General features: G+C 40.7%; 1 protein-coding gene across 1 annotated transcript in view; it reads left to right on the top strand.

Moving 5' to 3' along the window:
- The window catches only part of LOC139651113 (complement C3-like), a 37,049-nt gene that overhangs the window by 16,704 nt on the left and 2,104 nt on the right, over nucleotides 1–18,241 (top strand). The window contains 22 exon segments of the mRNA XM_071527958.1: nucleotides 1,199–1,498; nucleotides 2,070–2,292; nucleotides 4,431–4,516; nucleotides 5,932–6,071; nucleotides 6,328–6,537; nucleotides 6,955–7,015; nucleotides 7,161–7,244; nucleotides 7,444–7,647; nucleotides 8,876–8,951; nucleotides 9,331–9,490; nucleotides 9,950–10,060; nucleotides 10,344–10,500; nucleotides 11,153–11,316; nucleotides 12,560–12,715; nucleotides 13,134–13,193; nucleotides 13,536–13,626; nucleotides 14,484–14,535; nucleotides 15,536–15,623; nucleotides 16,122–16,211; nucleotides 16,943–17,048; nucleotides 17,435–17,524; nucleotides 17,619–17,702. Of these exon segments, the coding sequence (XP_071384059.1) occupies nucleotides 1,199–1,498; nucleotides 2,070–2,292; nucleotides 4,431–4,516; nucleotides 5,932–6,071; nucleotides 6,328–6,537; nucleotides 6,955–7,015; nucleotides 7,161–7,244; nucleotides 7,444–7,647; nucleotides 8,876–8,951; nucleotides 9,331–9,490; nucleotides 9,950–10,060; nucleotides 10,344–10,500; nucleotides 11,153–11,316; nucleotides 12,560–12,715; nucleotides 13,134–13,193; nucleotides 13,536–13,626; nucleotides 14,484–14,535; nucleotides 15,536–15,623; nucleotides 16,122–16,211; nucleotides 16,943–17,048; nucleotides 17,435–17,524; nucleotides 17,619–17,702 (2,793 nt within the window).

Raw genomic sequence — 18,241 nt, 5'->3', positions numbered from 1 at the left:
ATCTAGCCAAAAGAAAATCATAAAGACACAAGTCATTTTCATTTCATTTCAACACATTTATTCGATCAACAGCCGGGCAATAGAACATAAAATGAATCTCATTCTCACTTTCTCCAAAATCACAAAGTAGACATTCATAGCCTTTCATCTTCAGGAGTATTAGTTAGTTAGTTAATAATAATACCTTTATTTGTATTGCACGTTTCTACAAACAATGTTTACAAAGTGCTTTACATACAATAAAACCCAAAGGCAGCAATAAAAGAAAATAGGCGCAAAAGGTAATATATGAGGTAGACAGGTACAACTAAAAACACACAAACAGAGATACAATTAAAAACAGATCAAACTTTATATAAAAGTGTGTGCCGAATTTTCTTTTTTATATAAAAAATAGGAATAAAAGGTAATACAAGAGATAAACAGGTACAACTAATCCCCAGTATATTAGGATCATGCCAAATATCTGGCCCATCGCACATGGGATTACAGGACACCACCATTTTACAAAACATACATCTTCCAGTGATATCTATAAGAGCAAAAATAAATAAATTACCACATTATAAACTACTACTATATTCTTTCAAATATCATATTTGAAATGATAGGTTTCAAATGAAAAATACACTGAAAAGAACTGCTACAAACTCACAGTTTATCTTGATAAAGAGCTTTTTTTTTTCATCTCCCAGGCTTTCTCCAGGTAACTATCTAATCTAAATGCTTCATAAGCGAACAGCCAACTCAATCTTTGTGCATCATCCATATTTACAAAATCAATATCTGTTTTTATCGTACTGAACAAAGTATTGCACAGTTCCCAGTAAAAAGGGCAATAGAAAACAAAGTGAAACTCATTGTCTATATCAGTCAAACAGCACATTGAACAAATCCGCTTTCCTTCTTCCAGACTGGCATACCGTCCAGTTTCAACCGTAAGTGGTAAAATACCAGATCTCAGCTGGGCACATAAGGCTCTTTGCTTTTTAGATAAATTATATACAACACAATTCTCAGTGCCATAGTGCCATAGTATAGTATTACTAAACCTCCCTGTTTCAATGGCTAGTGGTAATGCACCCGACCTTAACCGTGCACAAAGAGATCTGTGACATAACACATAACATAAGGTTCTGTAATATGAGTACTCCTTCCTACCTTGTCTCTCCCCCACCCCCCACCCCCCATCTCTCAGAGAGTCACTACAAGGAGAAGCTGCAGCGTCGGTGCTGTAAGGACGGCCTGAGGGAGATCCCCATGCCGTACTCCTGCACCCGACGCTCCCTCTACATCACCGAGGGCTGGGAGTGCATCCAGGCTTTCCGCTACTGCTGCGCCCACTACCGGGACCAGGAGCTCGACACCAGGCGCCCCACCACCCTGCCGCCGCTGACCACCACCACCCCGCCTCCCCCCACCACCTCCGCCGCACCCATGCCCACTTTTCCCCACCGCCACCACTACAGGTTTTTTGAGAGACGCGTGTACTTCTCCGGTAAATAAATGAAGAGTTAATTTCCAAAATGTTATATACCTTATATCCAGGCAGATAAGCAGAAGCTCATCATTTAATGTTTCTCAAATATAGAGGACTCAGTCTGTGCAAATATCATTGTGTCTATTAAGTTACCTTAGAACCTATTTTTCTACTTTATCCTGGGAAAGTTATGGACCATAAAAAAAAAATCTGAATCACATTCCAAGCACATTAAATTTATCTTTGTGGCACATGCAGACCTATCAACACGTCCTACAGTGAAATAAGTTTATTAAAGAAAAATACTTAATTTTCAGTGCAACGGGACAATGCGGGACATGCGATAGGCAGCCACACACCTCAAAGACATGTATGTTAGGGTTAATACTCCTCTCAGTGCCCCTGACCAAGGCACAGGCTGGAGTTGGTCCCCGGGTTCTGTTCTGCGGTTGCCCTCTTCTCCTAGTGTGTGTATAGGATGGGTCAAATGCAGAGGACAAATTTCCCCACGGGGGATAATAAAGTATACAAATACAAGTACAAATACATATGCATTCGCCAAGTGAATCTCATGAATCCGTTCACACAGCATCGCGACCTCTACCTGGATTACCTGGACCGCCTGCACGTGAAAGGACAATTCAATATGCGAAGGTAAACATGGAGAAAGAAGAAGAGGTGGATGAAGAGGAGGAGGAGGAGGAAGAGGGGGAGTACCTGGATGAGACTCAGGTGTATCTGCGCTCCAAGTTCTATGAGTCTTGGCTGTGGAGGGATGTGAGCCTGCCCAGCACAGCCGACAGCACAGACGGGTGAGTGGTAGATTGGAGTATTAATTATGCATACCAATGAGCAGAGCCAAAGAACTACAGCTTTTCTGGCTAAGTAACATTAGACTGAAGCCCAGTGAAAAAGACAAGAGGTAACAGGGCAGGTTAGGCTACGTAGAATAGGTAGACTGTCTTGCTAAAATCTGCTCTAAAATCTACTAAGTTATCTATTCATTAAATGTTTGAGCTCTAGTACCGTAAGTACATGTTGTTATTGCTGCAGTTATGGAAAGTCGTTAATTTAAAGTCGTAATTTTGTTGTTTTTCCTTTTCTTATTTGAATTGAGAGTTTCATGGCCCATTGGCGCTGAAATAAAAAAAAAAAACATTGTTTAATTTCAAACATACATGGGTGTCAATGAGAAAAAACAGCAGGTTTTCATCCATCAGAAAACAGCATAGTGTGGAACTGTGTGATTGGGTTTGTTTGAGGCCCTTGCTGAGCGACTGTTTGCAATGGCCATGATTCATCAGTACAGTAACAAGTACACAGTAACGCAGAGTTGTAGTTGTAGGCAATAAGTAGAAAATCTGTTACCTGTTATTTTGGAAATGCTGGAATCGAGCAATTATAGGCATCATTACCCTAAATTTCAACAAAATCCAATCAGCAGATGTCTGTAGTGTGGGTGACACACAGACAATTAAACAAACATTGTTTCTCCATGGTCAAATGATGTAGTGCCATCCTTAGGCCATTTAGTGTCATTGTGAAAATGCCAGAAAAGTGCATTGACACACATTCATCAGTTTTGTCAAAATCCAATCAGTGGTGTCTGAGGTATTGCGCGTGATAAACAGATTGGGGATGATCCAAAGTCCTGTCCCCTATCTCCTTGCTGGGGAAAAAAACATGAAGCACTGTGAATTCCCTGGGTTGCATCATAGTGTATTGGCCCAATGATAACGGCTGTGTAAACAGGTAAGAATCAACAATGCTCACTCTGTTTCCCCAAATTCAACAAAAACAGCACTGATTACTGTAATGTTATCTCACTGTTTGGATTGTGCAGTGACAGCAGGCCACCCCCAACACCCAAGCTGCTGTCATTGTTTACCTTAAAGCTAATATTTTACAAGTTGCCTGCTGAAACTTTGGAATATACACTACAAATTTGGACAAAGGTTATTATAGTTTTACATTTTTCATTAGCTTCTATTTTTATTTCGTTTTGACTTTTTATTTTCAATTTCAGTTTAGTTTTAATTCGTTTTTAAAGAGAGAAAAAGATTGCTAGTTTAGTTTAGTTTTTATTTTTTGAAAATGCTTAGTTTTAGTTTAGTTTTTATTAGTTTCAGTGTTCAGTTTTAGTCTTTTTTGTAATATAAGGTATTTATCAGGGGTGAGATTCAAAAATTCTAAATACTAGGCTTATGTATGAAATAAATTGACAAAGACATTTTCTGTATAATTATAGTTTATTTTAGTTTTTTAAACACACAATACAGTTTCAGTTAGTTATCGTTTTTTGTAAAGCCTCATTTTTATTTTTATTTCAGTAAACAAAAATGTTTTTTCACACCAAGTTTTCATTATTTCAACAATAATAACCTTGGTTTGGACACACCATATTTGTCTGTATTTTTGCTATTTTTCATATATTAGAATAATAATGAAGACATCAAAACTGAAATAACAGAAATGGAATCATGCAGTGACCAAAAAGTTTTAAACAAATCAAAACTATCTTATATTTTAGATTCTTTAAAGTAGCCGTCCTTTGCCTTGATGGAAAGGCAAAAGGCTTTGGAAAGAAATTCATACACAGGCATCAACTTCACTATTAGTTTTACTTTAATAACTTTATGATTTATATTTGTCTAAGAAAACTACCATTTAAGCATAAGCCTTTAGATCAAAATGGCTTTAAGATGATGAAATACATAGTACATTCAATCAGGTGTTTGACTGGTAGTATACTTTGATGAACAAAAACAAAAAGAAAGTTTAGGATTTTATCTTAGCTCTTAATTATTTTACTTGCCAACCACTTATGGATTAAACAGCACAGAACATTCTTCCTATACAGGATTATTCGTGACATCTTGTAACGGAGCTGTGGCTCTGACCTTTGACCTCCTTACAAGTGATTAATTGCCAAAATGAATCTGATCAACAGGTTATCGTCTGTGACTGTAGACTCCATCTTACCTGACAGCATCACAGAGTGGGGTGTGATGGGCATCAGCGCATCACCTGAGACAGGTAGGGAGGAGGGGGAGGGGTTGGAGTTAATATATATTTTAAATAATCAATTTGGGTGTCTAGATCTCTGTATGTACACATTTTCTCTTGCTTCTACCATCAATCTTTCATTTGCCGAGCACATAGCACATAAACCTTTACACACACGTTTGTATTACTATACTTGTGAAGACCTTCCATTACTACATTTATTCCCTAACACTGACCCTCACCACCACATGCCTAACCTTAAACCTGCAATAAGCGATATCAGACCTTAAAAACAATCCTGACACTAATGTGTGCTATGTGGAAATGTCTTTGAGCCTTGAACCTATTCTTTGCGAGAGGCTCTGATATAGTGGTCTCTTTGCAGATACAAGGTTTTGACCAAGAAAAATAATCTATGCATTTATACAAAACATATAATTCACTGCCTTTCGTAATGTTACATTGTTTTGATGAGTTAACACAGTGGTTCTCAACATGGGGTCCGGGGACCACCGGGGGTCCTTGAGGGGGTTCCGGGGGGTCCCCAGCAAACTGATGAATTCTTAAATTTCAGCATTATTTCATGTACAAGAAAGTTTTGATCATAGTCTCACTGGTGTCACTCTACCTACAATACAGATAGTCATGGAATTCAGGACAAAATTATATATAACAATAAAAATATTCTCAGATTTGGGTCCAGGAGACAAAATCACATCAAATGGGGGTCCATGGCTCTAATGTAGACTAAATTAGGGGTCCTTGATATGAAAAAGGTCGAGAATCACTGAGTTAACATGCAATTAGAAAATGCTAATTGCATGAATCAAAAATAAACAGAAAAACACTTCAGAGCTTATCTTCTGTTCTCCAAGCACAGTTTTTTCGATGTTGATTTCTGCAGATTTTCAAATAACAGTAAATAACAGTTTTCAAGAACAGTCGAGAACTGAGACGCTTTGAATGGCTGGAATCAACTTCTCCTCCATTTTGCACTTTCCTCACAGAACTATTGTTCATGAAACACTTTGGTACAGAAACAAGGAAGCACAGAAGAGATTGGCTGTTGACGGCCGATGACGGTGAAACGTTCACCTGTGGTGTCAAGCTTGTTGAGCGTCCACACATTGGCCGAGTTTCCCTGGTTGCTCAGCTTTATAGGAAATGAGCAGACTTCCAGTGATTTGTTGATTGTGTTGCTCGCAGTGTGGAAGCACAGAAAACCATAAAAAAGTCTTAAAAAGTATTGAGCCTATAATAACCTCTTGAAGAAGCAAGGACTGGCCAAAATGTCCTCACTTTGCAAAAATGTAGGCTACTCATTCCGAAAGTCAACAAGTCAGATTGCCATCATTGTGAGGTCCTGGTTCTCACAAGGTTAGCAAAATAAGTACACACACTAACGCACACAAAAACCCCACTAATATGCTTCTGAATACCCATAGGTTTCTGTGTTGCCGAGCCTTACAACGTCAAAGCATGGAAGCATTTCTTTGTGGACCTGAAGCTGCCGTATTCAGTTGCAAGGAACGAACAGGTGGAGATTAAAGCCGTGCTGCACAACTACGGCCAAGACGACCTGCAAGTAAGAAGATGAGCTCAAAACTCACCCACAGAAGCCACTTCCTCTTCATTCAGCTGTCCTGGCATTCATTCTGAAATTGTGCCTTACACGTTCAATTTTTGAATTAATTTATTTAACAAAATGTGTATACAGTTCAAATACAATCTCTGCTGGCATTAATCTCTTTCCACAGAAGTTATACAATAATATGAGATGCATTAAATAAATTATGAGCATTGTGTCATTTTTGACCGTTTTATGGCTGTTTTCTGCCCAGGTGAGGGTGGTGCTGATGAAGACAGAGGGCATGTGCAGCGTCGCCTTCAATGAGAAACACACGCAGGAAGTGACGCTGCTGGCCGGCTCTTCTTTGGTGGTGCCTTACACCATTGTACCGCTGGTGGTGGGGAAACTCCCTGTGGAGGTGATGGTGGTGGGCAGGGACATGACAGGAGGAGACCGCATCCAGAAGCTGCTGCGGGTTGTGGTGAGTCACTTTTAATGAGAATATAATGGTAATATACCTGCTATCATTTGGTGTTCCTATATTGTTCTAAAAAAAACTAGTCAGCTGGTAAAATAGTGAAGCTGAATAGTGTGTTTTGGAATTTACTAGCCATGGTGAAGTGCAGACAAAAGTTTGTTGGTTTTTTTAATGTATCATTACACTTTTTTGTATGAAAATTTTCCAAAAAAAACTTAAGTGCTTCACAGACAAGAAAACATCACTAAGAAAAAAAACTATAAACACTGCAAATTAAAACAGGGTTAAAGATACAAATGTGTTAAGAAGCAATTTAAAATATAACATAGACTTATTTAGGTTGAAATAAGATCAGCTTCTATCATAGCTCTCTGGTAGTTTGATTTTCACTAAGTGAACCTATTTTCTGAACCCAAACAGATGGAAGGAGTACAGAAGACTAAAGTTTGGAGTTTGGTGTTGAACCCATCTGCAGAAGGTGGTAAGGAGATTGTAGTGATGCATGATTTCCAATGTTCTGCTGTCAATGGTATGTTAACATGCCGCATTTATGGGATTTTATGCTTAAGTTTTATCTATTTAGTTGACACTCTCATCCAGAGCCTCTGTGTTTCCGCCTGCTGCAGGGATGCAGACAGTTCATCATCCCAAGGTGGTGCTGGAATCAGTTGTGCCGAACTCCCAGCCAATAACAGTCATCAATATCAGAGGTCAGTCACTGCAGATTCGTCTTCTCGTCTCTCCTCTCCTCTTTTATTCTTTCTTGGTTTGTATCCTGTCCTATTTTTTTTTGGCCAATTGATAATACAGTTTCTCTCTTCTCCTCTCCTCTCCTCTCCTCTCCTCTCCTCTCCTCTCCTCTCCTCCCTCTCCTCTCCTCGGCTGTCTTCTCCTCTTCTCTCACCCCAGGTAACGTGTTGGCAGACAGTATAGAGAACTCCATCAGTGAGGACTCTCTGGCCTCTCTGATCCGGATGCCCGGCGGCTGTGTGGAGCAGAACCTGGCCAGCATCACACTGCCGCTCATCGCCACGCTCTACCTGGACCGAGCCAATGACTGGGAGACCGTGGGGGTGCAGCGCAAGGCAGAGGCCCTCCGATACATCAGGAGAGGTGAGCGGGAGGAGGAGGGAATAGACGGATGGATGGTTCGGAGAGATGGCCCGAAACCACAGGTGGGGAGAATCAAGGTGGAGGTGGAGATGGATCTCCTCCCGGTGGTTCCCGGAGATGAGAATCTCACTTGAAGAGGACACCAGGGTAACTCTGCCCAGGGATTACTCATCTTTAATGGCACCTGAGAGTCCACAAAGGAAGGTGTCAAACTGGGCGCTACTGGTGGCCAGAGTCCAAAACTCAGTAGCATAATCTGAAACAGTTTGTGTACATTGTCGGAGCAGAAGCAGTTGCCTCCCGCCCTCCCTTCCAGACACTGTCTGTTCGAGGACCTTCCTCATCTCAGCAGTAGACAAATCCAAACAAGATCAAACAGGTGAGTTTGACTCCCAAAGGGCAGAACCCTACTACTGGGCTCATCCAGCGAGCAGAATAATGATATAAGCTACCTGGGAGCATTCAGTGGAAAGGGTTGGTTGGGTGGATGGTTTTAATTCAAAAACCAACAAGCACTGAGAGAGAAATGAGAAATGAGAGAGAGAGAGAGAGAGAGAGAGAGAGAGAGAGAGAGAGAGAGAGAGAGAGAGAGAGAGAGAGAGAGAGAGAGAGAGAGAGAGAGAGAGAGAGAGAGAGAGAGAGAGAGAGAGAGAGAGAGAGAGAGAGAGAGAGAGAGAGAGAGAGAGAGAGAGATGAGGCCGAAAACAAAAACATCTTCACTGCTCCCATTTGATGACTACAGTTTATTATTTTGTGCAGCAGTCAAACATCATTAGGGATTGTATGCATAAGAGTGTATTACCACTACTACTACTACTACTACTACTACTATTATTTCTACTAGGCTACTACTAAGGCTACTAGCACTACCACCAGTACTACTACAACTGCTACTACTACATAACTACCATTACTACAACTATTACTACTTTTACTACTGCTGCCACTACCAAGAGAGAGAGAGAGAGAGAGAGAGAGAGAGAGAGAGAGAGAGAGAGAGAGAGAGAGGGCTGGATGATGACTGAAATGGGCAAAGAACAGGGAATCAGGACTGGATCAGGTGCAATGGCAGTAGAATCTGGAATGAGCTTGTTTTCGTTCCTCATCATAGACCGACAGACAGAGAGATAAAGAAAACATACAGAAGCCATAAAAAACAATGTAAGTGTGGAAATCTTATTCTTCACATCCCGTCTTGACATTGCTCCATGTTGCTGTGTAATTCCAGGTTATGAAAAACAGCTGGCGTACCGTAAGAGTGACGGCTCCTACCCCCCCTACAGGAACCAAGGCACTAGTACATGGTACAGTTATTATATTACATTTTAGGTATTTGACTGACACTCATAAAGTGGTAATATTTGAGTTCCTCACTTATTTTTTTGGGATTTTGGTAAATTCTTAAGTGCTCATTAATTCTATTTTTTAATTTTGTCTCCATCTTTGGTGTTAAGCGCTCATTGCTGTTCGCAGAGATCACCTGTCAATCAAACAGTGTGGGCGGAGCTTGGGTTTTCTGTTGATGGAGTTTGATATTCTATAGGTGCCGCTCTTTTCTTTGTTCAGTCACCATGGCTGAACAGACACAGTAAAAATGTTGTTGTATTTGGTTAAAGTCAAACAATGTGTTTTTAAAGTAAAGGTGAATAAATATAGGCTAATCAAATTGAAATGAAATCTCAGGATCACAGCCTATGTGGTGAAGGTTTTCTCCATGGCTCATTCTATTGTGGGCGTCGACGAGCAGCAAGTGTGCGACACTCTGCTCTACCTGCTGAAGAACAAACAGAAGCATTCTGGGAACTTCAGAGAGGACAACCCGGTCTACAGCACGACCATGATTGTATGACACACATGCACACACACATACCTACACACACACACACACACACGCACACACACACACACGCACCAGAATGCATTGCAGCAACAAAACATGTTGTGTTTTGAGTAAGGGACTCTCACTTTTTCTCAACATGCTCAGCTACTGCTATCACTCTCTCCTATATGTGAAACCCATAGCTGAATACAACAAGTTTTGCCCATTCTCTGGGGGGTTGTCAAAAGGCATTCTGGGAAATGTAGGAAATCTCTAACTTAGATAGTTGATAGTAGATTGAGGAGAAGTAGGTTCACCAAAAAAACACTTCATCATAAAATAACTCCTGGAATATATTAAACATGATACATTGATGATGATAGGCTATATAACAGCGTTAGTCAATGGATTTTTCAAAATGAATGTATTTTTTTTTGATGAAATGATTTTGGTGAAAGCCTCTCTTCCTGTGTGTGTCTCCAGGGCGGTCTCCGTGGCGACGAGCCTGAGACAACTCTGACAGCCTTCGTCCTCATAGCGCTGGCTGAGGCCAAAGAGGCAGGGATCCGCTGTACTGGAGACACTGATGTGGAGGTAACACGCACAGAAAATTTGTATAGCACTTTTCTAAAAAAACAATGTTTACAAAGGGCTTTACATACAATAAAACACAAAAAGACAGCGATGTAAAAGTACCACAATTAAATAAAATACAGTTGGATAAAAAGTATGGAAAAGCAAGAAAAACAACAAATGGTAATGGGTTGTATTAAATAGTAAATGCAAGTCGTTTCCTGAGCAAACCAAAAAAATACACAAATAAATAAATAATAGTCATAGTAGTGCAGCATAAGTATACCATATGTGTTCTCTGCAGGCTGCCACCCGTAAGGCCGCCAGCTACCTGAAGGCGGCGCTGTTGAGGCCGCTGAGGAGGCCGTACACTGTGGCCATCTCCTCCTACGCTCTGGCTCTGCTGGGGAAAGATCCACAGTTCGACCCGATACCTGCCTTACTCACAGCTGCATCTCCAGGTATCTGTTTACTCTGCATCTTTTCACTTGGGAAATGAAGAGGATACGACTTATAAAGATGTGTTTTGTCAACCAAGGACTAAAGTTACCTACTGTTTTGGACATCTCATTCTAGAACATAAATCTCCATTCCATTTCTCCCTTACTGTATCCCTCCTCCTGGTTTGTCTCTCCTTCTACTTGTCTCCTCCCTCCCCCTCTCTCTTCTTCCCTGTCTGTCTCTGTCCTTCCATCTCTCCCCTTTTCACTGCACCTTGTCTCTTGCTTCATTTCTCAACACATATTTGAGTTTTAGTTATATAAACATTTCTCAGAGCTAGAGCTCAAAATCAAATCAAAATTGCCATACATGGTTTTCTATTTTGATGAGAGTCCCGTCTTGAAAAATAAAGGCATTGCCCACTGAGGTTTAACTCAACCCATGAGATTGTTTCTGCCTCCAGAGCAGTTCTGCCTCTGAAAAAAGTGTATATATCTAATATATCTCTCAACATCTATGGGTGGATGCATATTACACTACTATTATTGCAATCATTTTTTAGTGGCCCCGATGGGAGTGGAAGCCCTGACCCCGGCAGTGTCAATGCCTTGCTCTACCCTTTAAATTACAGAGGTCCCACTCTCTCTCTCTCTCTCCCTCCCTCTCCTCCAGGTGGTAGCCAGTGGCCTGACAGAGAAAACCCCCTGTTCGGCCTGGAGGCGACCGGCTACGCCCTGCTGGCCCTGGTGAAGAGCGGGCAGCTGCAAGAGGCTGCAGCACCTTTCAAATGGCTGAACAGCCAGCGGAGGAGAGGAGGAGGCTTCGGTTCCACTCAGGTACCAGCAGGGGGCGTCGGGTAGCCGAGCTGGAAGCTGCAGCTCAGACAACTTGTTATTCATAGTATTCCCACAATGTCACATGCATTTACTACCAATATAGTGCTTTACAATATACAAAGCTCATTGGCTGTGGCTCTCATTTGATTATAATTACTTGTTAATTTATTACAATCATCTGTTGTTTTCAGCAAAATGGCCCCATGTTGATGGAACAGAATACTATGAATAGTCTCTTGAAGTTAACTCATGTTCATTGTGCTCCAGGCTTGGATTAGAGCGTAATGCCTTAAGCCTCAGCCACAACTGACTATTGCGTTACATCATGCTATGGCCGAAGTCCATTCAAATCCATTCCAACATATATGTTGGTGAAACATTTTGTGTCTCCATTCCGTCTTCACTCTGGTAGCTCAACCAGAAGTTGTATTCTTGACTTGAATTATGAGCTATTTTCAAGTTTTTTTCTTTTAATAGACGAATATATACTAAAATGTGTGATGATTTGGTTACAGTGATAACGTTTTAGGTGGTCAACTGTGTGTGATTGGCTAATACATTTATGAATAATATAACCTCTCTCCAAAATGTATTTTTTGAATGTTTTGCAAACAACATTAATAGCGTTTATGCAAAAAAGCTCAATTTGAGTTGAGATCTGATCGTCCATACAGTGCTTCTGCTTGCATTGCGGGAGGAAAACTCCTCTATAGGCTGTGCAATCGTAAAGACACGGAAAAGCAGACAGCTGGGGGTGATGCTGGACATGTGACAGATGTGATGTACATTGATTGTGACAGATTAAATGTGATCTATTCAGTTGCGAACGAGCCTGCTTATCAATTTTAGGTTGATTAGCCGTTTAAGACATGTCAAAATGGTTCATAGCCATCTAGGCTAAATTAAAGTTACATGGATGAATAGCAGTGATGAAATGACAGATAGTAGTTATGACAAAAAGATGGCTAAAGTGCATCCAAACTGGTAAAAAGTGTCAAATCAGCTAGAGTGCCTCAGTTCTTCTTTAGGATTGCTATCCACTCATACAATGAGGGAACCAATGCCAGAGATTTTTTTTTCACATTTAGTACTGGGAATCCATGCCGAAGAGCACCTGTTGTTTGCCACGGACACTCGTACCAAGCAGCATCCTCCGCTTTCTTTCAGCATATAATGTGATTCTGATTCATCCATCTTTACTTAAACACATTCTCCTCCCCCTTCCTTCCCTACACCCCCGCAGTCCACCATGGTGGTGCTCCAGGCCCTGTCAGAGTACCTGGTCCAGAAACCCCCTCCACAGGACCTCAGCCTGCAGGTGGACCTCAGGATTGCAGGGCGCAGTGACGCCCGCTACCATTTTGACCCCAAGACCTCCTATGTGGCTCGCTCCTCCAAGGTAAGAGAGATGAAACTCAGTGTGAAATCTGCCTCAGCCAAAGACTTTTACATTTGCAGGCATTTTCAGGCATTTAGCTGAGGTTTGTATCCAGAGCAACTTCAAGTTTATTTATACAGTGCGTTTACCAAACCAGCCTGTCACCAAGTGTTTTACAGACAACAAAGCACACAGAAGTAGAAAAAAACATCACAAACTCCAAGGAATGGGGCCAGAGCTTGTGTGTGTGTGTGTGTGTGTGTGTGTGTGTGTGTGTGTGTGTGTGTGTGTGTGCGAGTTGCCATCATCCTTCATGCATTCAAAACGTTCTTGTAGTTTAACACCAAGACAATTTCCAATAAACAATAAGTTGGAGCTATACCTTGGCATCTCTTTGTTCATTTGTATTGCAATTTCTTCTTCTCTGGTGTTTTTGTAGGTGGCCCTGGACCAGGAGTTTGAAGTGGAGGCTCGAGGGAACGGACAGGGAATACTGGAGGTTTGACCACCTTTGTAGATCAATATTGCTGCTGTTGCAACTCCAAGTTTTGATGTTTTTATTTGAACTGAAGGTTCACATGGTCCTTGGGAGGCAGAGGCAGTTTCATGACAAAGGAGCTCATGAAATCCATTTGAAACCTATGACAAATATAAACAAAAACCGCATGATTGATAATGTGAAACAATTTTCTGAAAGGTTTTTTTTTTTTTATCTAACAGCAGCATTATAATACTTGAATGCTCTACCAATATTTAACTGATACTAATAATTTTATCTCAGGTGTCTCGCTTTTGTTTTACATGTGGGGTCACTTTCTGATCCTGTGAACTTTGACCTCAGGTCGTGACCTACTACAACCAGCTGCATGAGGTGGATGAGAAAAGACCCTGCAAGGACTTTGAACTCAACGTCACTATTGAAGAATCCAGCGGTAGCTCCAACTCTCACACTGCCTCATATCACTCTGTTATACCAAGCCTAGTCTCACCATCTCTCATATGATTAAGCCTGTCTGGCTTGTTTTTTTCTACTCTCTTAAAGTCAAGTTACTTTTACTGCCACAAAGACATGGAGTTGATTTCAGCATAGATGAAGCCTTCTCTGACATAATGTAACATCATGTAGAACAACATAAAGCATAATTTATAACATAACATAAAACATAACATAACTTAAAGTAAAACGTAAAATGACAATTTATTTGAAAATTATAACATAACATAACGAAAAACAATGTAAAACAAATACATTTATATTGTTACATAATGTAACAGTGAAAACATGACAACATACAACATTTACAACATAACATAATGTATAACATGACATAATAAACATAACATCACATAACGAAAAAAATATAATGTAGAACATAATGTATAACATAAGATAACGTATAACATAATGTGGAGGATAACGTAACATTATATAACAACATAACACAACAACATAATGTATAACATAATGTAACGTGATGTAACATAAGGTAACATAAAACATTACATAACATAATGTATAACATAACATAATGTAACGTAAAATAACATAACATAATGTAACCTACAACATCAAGTGATGCAAGTGAAAAGACAATTTAATTACAGTGATTGACAAGTTATTACAATATTATTAATAACATAATAACATAACAAATAATGCAATGGTAATAAACCCAGCAGATAGTGAGTGGAAAGTGCAACAGTGACCTAAATGTACATTCAAGTCCACAGCACAAGATTCCCAACCATGACAGACCAAAGCATATTTTGTGTTTTCCTCCCATAACAGAGAAGCCTCCAGCAGATGTGGAGAAGTCCTACCAGATCACCATCAAAGTGAGGTGAGTTATTGTTTCCATGACTCTTTCTTGTTTGTGTGTTTTGTTAAAAGTTTATTTAAACGGACAAAGCTGAGAAAGAGTAAATGAAACAAAGCCTAGACACCATACCAATCTCTGTATCTATATCTGCATTCATTCTCTAATCTGTTTACGTGAGTTGGCAGACTGAAATGTTTTTGTCATCAGTGCCTTGAGACACACTCACACAAGTACACACATTACCAAACGGGAACTGGCCAGTATAACCACAGTCTTTTGGTCATTGAGCCATTCTTCTGAAAGAGTGTTCAGTTCCTTGCTCAAGGGCACTCCAACAGTGGTTGCTGAGGGAAGGATGAATGCTACTCATGCACTTTCCCTAAACCAGATTTTCCAAGATGGTTTTGGGAATGGATTGTGTATGCATTTTGGCACTGTGTTGTGGGGCTGAAAAACAATATACTGATTGGCCTGATAGGGACACTATAATTAAAGGTCAAAACTTCTAATTTTGAAAATCCCTAACACTTATAGTTAAGTCCAATTGACACAAAACTTTTTACAGATACTTAGCTTTAGCCTTTGGCCTGATGGGAGCGTTATGATTAAAGGTCACAATTTTTAAATCAAGACACATTTTGGCTTTCTGGCATTTAAAGACATTACACTGATTGGCCTAATGGGGATGCTATGATGGTCAAATTTTTAAACGTTTTGAAAGGCCATAACTGCTTGGAGGGATGATGATGCATCTTGTTACTGATTGGCCCAACGGGTGCTTGCATCATTTGTGAGGACACATTTCACTTATTTTTTAAAGGGCTATACCACTCGATTTCTATTTACCCATGCTATTCTTATGCCCTGAATATTCTAACCTAATCAGTATTTGCGAACATGAACAGTTTTCTTTCCATGCTGCTCTGTTGACAATAAATAGGAGGCTTGCTACCTCTCCATGCATGTTGTTCCTCTCAGGTTTAGTATCCCAACTCATCACTGTTCCCTTCTCCTTCCACAGGGCTTTAGGCCCCAGAGATGTCAGGATGGTGGTTCTGGATATCAACCTGCCGACCGGCTTTACCCCAGAAAACTCTGACCTGGAGATGGTAATCAATACCTGCCACTAGTGCTCAAATAATAAGAATGCCTATAGAGAGGTAAAGTGGGTGACTAGCACATAAGCCATATCCAGCATTAGCTTTAGCATTCTTATGTAGATCCTCATTGATGGTACATCCAGAGGGTTGGTATAACCAAACAACGCAAAAACAATAACCTTCTAAAAATCACCCAAAAACACAGGAGAATGCTTCAACAATTGAACCATGTCAGGTTGTTGTCAGAAGTCAGAACCATCACCTAATTAACACCTGTGGTCATTGGTATTGATTAATAATCCTATCAACCCCCGTAGATATTATTTTGTGCTATGGGGCAAGAAAAGTCACACTTACTGCCCCTTATATACTATAGTATACTAGACATAATGTTGACTTGCAATAACTAATTATGTTCCCTAAAGTGCGGCCCTGATCACATCCAGGCTAGTGCTGCTAACTGTCTTTTGTGTGTGTGTGTGTGTGTGTGTGTGTGTGTGTGTCCAGCTGTCCAACTCGGTGGACCGTTACATCAGTAACTTCCAGATCGTTGACAACCTGAGTGACAGAGGCTCCCTGATCCTGCACCTCTTCAAGGTAACAACACGTTACAACATGTTACAACATGTTGCAACATGTTATAACATTACAACATTATTTATATGAATGTACAGAAGCAGAGTAAGGAATTTGACTGGAATATAAATCAGACTTTGTGTCTATTTGTGTTTCTACTGCATTCTGTTGTGCCCTATATTGCTCTACACTCTACTCACCTTTGCTCGCTTCTGTCCTACTCTACCCAACTCTATTCTACTTGCCCTGCTCTATTTTGCTCTACTCTATTGTGTCCTTTACTCTGCTCAACTTCTATTCTATTCTACTGCTCTACTCTATTCAACTTTATTCCACTCTACTCTGCCCTACTCTACTCTGCTCAACCTTACTTTTCCCTACCACACCCTGTCCTACTCTGCTCTGCCCTACTCTTTTCTACACCATTCTATTCTACTTAACTCGGTGTAATCTACTGTGTTACTTTACTGTACTCTCTCTGCCCTACTCTACTGTGCTCTACTCTATTGTGCCATACTCTACTCCACCCTACCCTATTCCACCCTGCTCTACTCTACTCGACTCTTCCCTATCCTGCTCTGCTCTACTGTTCTGTTCTGCTCTATGATGTTCTATTCTTTTACTTTTTTACACTGCTCTATTCCACTCTACTCTGTGACATTCCACTCTACTCTACTCTACTCTACTCTACTCTACTCTACTCTACTCTACTCTACTCTACTCTACTCTACTCTACTCTTCTCTACCCTCAGGTGTCTCACAAAGAGCCAGAGATCCTGATCTTCAGGCTTCAGCAGAGCTTTAAGGTCGGCCTCCTGCAGCCTTCCTCAGTCACTGTCTATGAGTATTACAACCCAGGTAGGAAAACACACAGAATTAACTGTGTTTTGAAATATTCACTGATGAATGTCAGTTAATCAGTCAGTAAATATTATGCTGTCTTTTTCTGTCCAAAAGAGACAGCATGATATGCACGCAAACCTCCGCTAAACCACAAAGAGAACAGGTTTGTGTTATTGTAAAGTTACAATATTTGACTTTTTGCCTTGAGCAGGAAGTCCTGCCAACCTCCCCCTGAGCTGGTCAGGTTCCCACCGCTGGCCACACCCACAGAAAATGTTTGCATATTGCAACTTTTTGAATTTGTGGTGTCAAGTTTATTGTCCCTGCATGCTCTCCCTCTCTCTCTCTCTCTCTCTCTCTCTCTCTCTCTCTCTCTCTCTCTCTCTCTCTCTCTCTCTCAGATCATCGCTGCAGTCGTACCTACACGCCCAGCGAGGACAAGGAGGAGCTCACTCAGATCTGCAAGGACAACGTCTGCCGCTGCACGCAGGGTGAGGGCGTGCACGTGCCTGTGTGTGTGTGTGTGCGTGTGTGTGTGTGTGTGTGTGTGCATGACAGAGTTTTAACTCTGTCTGTAATCTCTAGGTGACTGTTGCATCTCCAAGAAGGACAGTCAAAACTTCCCCAGCAAAACAAGAGAGGCATTTGCCTGCGAGAAATTACACCATGGTACGATACACTCTCACCCAACACACACACACACACACACACACACACACACACACTCTGTAACCCAGTATAGACATCCTGTATGTTACATTTATTGACTCATACTACCGATACCACTAAGAGGAAGTAGGCTAGAAGAAGGGTAAGAAAGATGAGAAATAAAAATAACACATGGATTAAAACAGAGTTGCAGAGGAATATCAGCAGAGGTTCATGAATGTTAGTGAGTGAAACAAAGTGATTTAAAGTGCAGAGATTTCTGCATTCTAAAACAAATTAATTATCGGCACATTATCGGACCATACAACTTGAGATTTTATTACTGTAGGGTGCTCTGGTAAATTCAGCATGTATATAATCCTCCAAACTATTTTAACGGCCCATTTATTTGCCAGGGAAGTGGAATTACTTCACACACTAAATAGTGATTCCTTAACTTTGATATTCTGTCTGTAGATTTCCAGAAATCTACAGACAACAGGAACCGTAGTTATGTCAGGATCCTAATTACAGAGCTAACTCTGTAAAACATGATAGAA

The sequence above is a fragment of the Centroberyx affinis genome, unplaced genomic scaffold (genome assembly GCF_046629955.1).
Source record: "Centroberyx affinis isolate AG114_WGS23_722 - 3 ecotype Tasmania unplaced genomic scaffold, CSIRO-AGI_Caff_v1 ptg001596l_1, whole genome shotgun sequence".
NCBI lineage: Eukaryota > Metazoa > Chordata > Actinopteri > Beryciformes > Berycidae > Centroberyx > Centroberyx affinis.
The sequence above is the reverse complement of the archived record's forward strand: the minus strand, read 5'-3'. Positions and strand labels throughout refer to the sequence as shown.